The sequence below is a fragment of the Fragaria vesca genome, linkage group LG6, assembly GCF_000184155.1.
Source record: "Fragaria vesca subsp. vesca linkage group LG6, FraVesHawaii_1.0, whole genome shotgun sequence".
Taxonomy (NCBI): Eukaryota; Viridiplantae; Streptophyta; class Magnoliopsida; order Rosales; family Rosaceae; genus Fragaria; species Fragaria vesca.
This window is the reverse complement of record NC_020496.1, coordinates 18431180-18435129: the sequence shown is the minus strand read 5'-3', so window position 1 is coordinate 18435129 and position 3950 is coordinate 18431180. Positions and strand designations below refer to the sequence as shown.

The following is a 3950-nucleotide window of genomic DNA, read 5'->3' as shown; positions in this document are numbered from 1 at the left end:
CTCTCTCTCTCTCTCTACTACTACTACTACTACTACTACTCTCTCTCTCTCTCTCTCTCTCTCTCTCTCTCTCTCTCTCTCTCTCTCTCTCTCTCTCTCTCTCCCCCCTAATATATGCACCGTCACTCGGAGCAGTGTGTCATTGCCGGCAAGCCACAAGGAGGAGCTCCAATCTCCAAATAGCTTCACACCGTCGTTGCCGGCAAGCCACGAGGAGAAGATGTGATCTCCAAGCACTGAGATTTGGATCTCCAAGCTGAGCTCCCAATCACTGAGATTCTCAAAGCTAGGGGTTTTGATTTGAGAAATCATAATCAAAATCAGATGGCGGTTGTGATTGAGAGCTGCGTTTGGGAACCAAGTCTTGCGCTCTACGTCTTCATCTTCTTTGCTTGTCTCTTCTCGATTCTCTTCTTCCTTTACGCCTTTGGCACCGACAATAGGAGCGCCTCCTCCGTCGTGAAAGCTCTGTCGTTGTTCGACCATGAAGGCTCCCTCACCGCCTAGTCGTGTCGATTCCAACGGAACTTCCTGCTTCTCTATTCCCTCGCGTCAGGTAAAAAACTACGTTGAAAAGGTGTGGATTGAATTAGGGTTTTTGAGGTGTTAACGATGGCGAGTCTTATTCAAGTTAAGGTCTCGATGGAGACGGCGGCTGACCGGGGCGGGATCTCGAGAGGGAGCTAGTAATCTTGCTTTTACTAAGGGCCAGTAATATTATTATTTTTACTAAGGGTCAGTAATATTAGTTTTTTACTAAGAGCCAGTAATCTGGGTAACAAATCAATTTATTTACTGAGAGGAAGTAATCATTATAGAAGCCTACTACGGTCAGTAATTAATTATTGAGGGTCAATAGCATGTTTACTAGGTGTCAGTAACTTATTAGGAGGTCAATAACTGATTACTGATTATTGGGGGTTAGTAACTGATTATTAGGTTTAATAACTCTCTTATTTTCTGTTACATAAAGCTGAATTCTGGTATTTTTTATTTTCTATTACATAAAACTGAAATAAATTGATTATTGGGGGGTCAGTAACTGATTATTGGAGAGGGGGGTCATAAACCAACTTATTGGAAGTCAGTAACTGAGTCACTTGTGACCGGAATCTGGTGACTGGAGAAAATCCAAGTTACTGGGGATTAGTAACTGGATTGAAGAAATTCCGGCATCCGGCGGCCGGTCAGGTTCCGGCCAAGTATTCTCTCTGTTTTACTTTCTCTTTATGCTTGTTTAAGAGATGAGGGTAAAATAGTCTTAAAATAATATAGTTTGTTAAGAATTTAGTAAAGATTTATCTATTGGGCACAAAAAAAAGTTCTCTTACATTCAAATGGGCTTATTAAAAAATTGTCATTGGAATTAGTAATATTAGGATTAAAATTAGTACTAAACGGACATTTTTCAAACATTTTTAATATAAATGTATTTAAAAAAAATTAAAGATTTAGTTAAAAATAACAGCCGTGTCCACGTGCCGAAGCGCGGGAAGGAAACCGGGTGGGAAGTTGCGTTAAACAAATGAATTCATCATCTGAACTCTAAAATGAGTTAGTATGAACCAAGAATGGAATCTCATGATCGGTCGAGATAGAGAGAGACGTGGGCTTGGCGAAAGATCCGGCGACCCTTCTGCTGCAAATGCAATTTCCACTCTCCTCTCTCTCTCTCTCTCTCAGATATTCATTCACTTCTGCCAGCTAACAATCCCAATACAGTAGTTTACTAATTACTTAATTATACTATGCAAATTCATATGTGCATGTTACAGTTCCCATGCTTACTATTAAGACTTCCTATGTAGTCATATCTAGTGTGTAAACTAGCTACTTTCAGTAGCATCACACATGCTTGTGTATATATATTTTGATTATTCCATTAATTAGTTTAATCAGGCTCATAATCAATAATAGTTTTTTTTTTATTGAATAATCAATAATAGTTTGAATCTCTACAAATAGAGCTTAAATTCTACTGCAGAGTTGTCATTCTTCTCATTCGGCATATGCCTGTGCATGCCTAGCTAGCTAGCTATTTGAGCTATATATCGATCTACTTTAGTTTTAGCTGCTTGATTAATTAGCAATATCCAAGCAAGCTAGCTGAGTTTTGGTATGGCACTTGCCAAGGATAGAATGCCCCGTGATTCACTTCAGCATCAACTACCTTCTTCAGATCATCAACATCACCGTCTTTCTAATAATGGTTTTGTTTTTAGATCAGCAGCTTCTGCAACAAGTTGTTATCAAGCTGATGATGATCATGATCAGGTAGCTGCAGGCCACTCAGTCATCAACTTCAAGAGTAATGACTACACCAGTAGTTTCACCCACGACAACAGTGCGTCTCTACTTAGTTTTGAGAAAACCAACAACAGCATTACTCAAGACCACGACAGTTACAACTGCATCAACAGCGTCGACCCAGTTCGCCATTCCGGTGATTTCAATTGCTTCCAGACAGCTAGCACATACAATAGTTCCTCATCCAATCCTTCAAATGAAGGCCATGGATCAGAATTAGGGTCCGCTTATGGTTGGTTGTACTCGGACGCAACTCTAATGGCAGAAAGTTTCCCTGAACCAGAAACACAAGTCGGAGCATCCTTTCAAAAGCGCCCCCATAAGGTTCTTTCTGGTTTTCCTAAACCCTTAATTTGTTCCGTACTTTTGTATCAACTGAATTGATTCAACCCAAAAGCTACTGTAGGTACGAGATACCACCGCTCATGCATGTTATGTTGTTAAACAACCGATCTGGTTCATGAAAATGCAGATTATTTTGTCTGGACTCTGGAACATAATATACAGTAATATCAAGACAATACAACACAAATATTTGGTACTCTTTTGTTGTCTGACCTGTTATTTTTATATTCATGTATCTCGATCTGAATTTGTTCACAGGGAGAGAACATGCAACCTTTAAAGAGGCAATGCACTAGTGATGTTTCTGCTGCTGCTGCTACAACCAAGAAGCCCAAACCCAAGTCTTCAAGTCCCTCAAAGGACCCCCAAAGTATTGCCGCCAAGGTAAATAATCTAATTGTATCAGATGTACTCCACAGATGTCATATATATATATATATATATATATGTATTGATCAATATTGGTAGGATCGATCTGATTGTTTGTAAAAGCGGCAAATGCTTCTTATGAATAATTGATAGGAAAAGAATGTTTGTCACTTTGTCCTGCAGAATCGGAGAGAGCGCATTAGCGAGCGGCTTAAGATACTCCAGGAACTGGTGCCCAATGGCTGCAAGGTGCATAGACTTCATTCTTCTAAATGTTTATTCTTGTAAATTCCCTGTTCATATTTTCTGGGCGCAGTTCTAAATGTTGTCTTCCACGTATATGTATCTACAGGTTGATTTAGTAACCATGTTAGAGAAAGCCATTAGTTATGTCAAATTCCTTCAATTGCAAGTCAAGGTGTGCGACATCGATCGATCAATAATATTTTGTTCTTGCTTATTATTATTTTCTTCCTGGAAATATTTCGTACAGTTTTATATATTTCGCTTTGAATTGCTAGAGGCTTATGGAAATATTATTTTAAAATTTAGGTTTTAGCAACCGATGAATTTTGGCCGGTTCAAGGTGGAAAAGCTCCTGATATTTCTCAAGTAAAAGAAGCCATTGATGCCATCCTGTCATCTCAGAGAGACACAAGTTCCAGCTCAAAGCTGTAACCTCTTCGGTTGACGAAGACGATGAGGCCGTTGAGAAGAAAATTCAGTTTCCAAAATAAAAAAAGAGAAACTTTGTTGGCAAAGGAAAACTTTTGTCATAGAAACAATGGTACTAGCTTTGAAATGTTATTAAGCTAATCTTTTGTCGTTCCTTTCTTTTTGACTATGCTGTTGCAAAGCCATTTATGGTTATTTAATATAAATATATAACTTAATCGGCAGAGGCGTATACAGCAATCTAGTTGCATCAG

The 3950-nt window shown here is 38.9% G+C and overlaps 1 protein-coding gene across 1 annotated transcript; it reads left to right on the top strand.

The window, feature by feature from the left end:
- The first annotated feature begins 2118 nt into the window (after window positions 1–2118).
- LOC101304605 (putative transcription factor bHLH086-like) lies at window positions 2119–3699 on the top strand. Its single transcript, XM_004305478.1, has 5 exons — window positions 2119–2631; window positions 2911–3036; window positions 3205–3270; window positions 3374–3439; window positions 3574–3699. The coding sequence occupies exons 1-5, from the start codon at window positions 2119–2121 to the stop codon at window positions 3697–3699; spliced, it is 897 nt and encodes a 298-aa protein (XP_004305526.1).
- Window positions 3700–3950: the final 251 nt, after the last annotated feature.

Coding starts and splice junctions, on each gene's coding strand:
- LOC101304605 (XM_004305478.1), top strand. CDS start 2,119: ATGGCACTTGCCAAGGATAGAATGCCCCGTGATTCACTTCAGCATCAA. Junction 3,271..3,373: donor TGGTGCCCAATGGCTGCAAG/GTGCATAGACTT, acceptor ATGTATCTACAG/GTTGATTTAGTAACCATGTT. Junction 3,440..3,573: donor TCCTTCAATTGCAAGTCAAG/GTGTGCGACATC, acceptor TTTAAAATTTAG/GTTTTAGCAACCGATGAATT.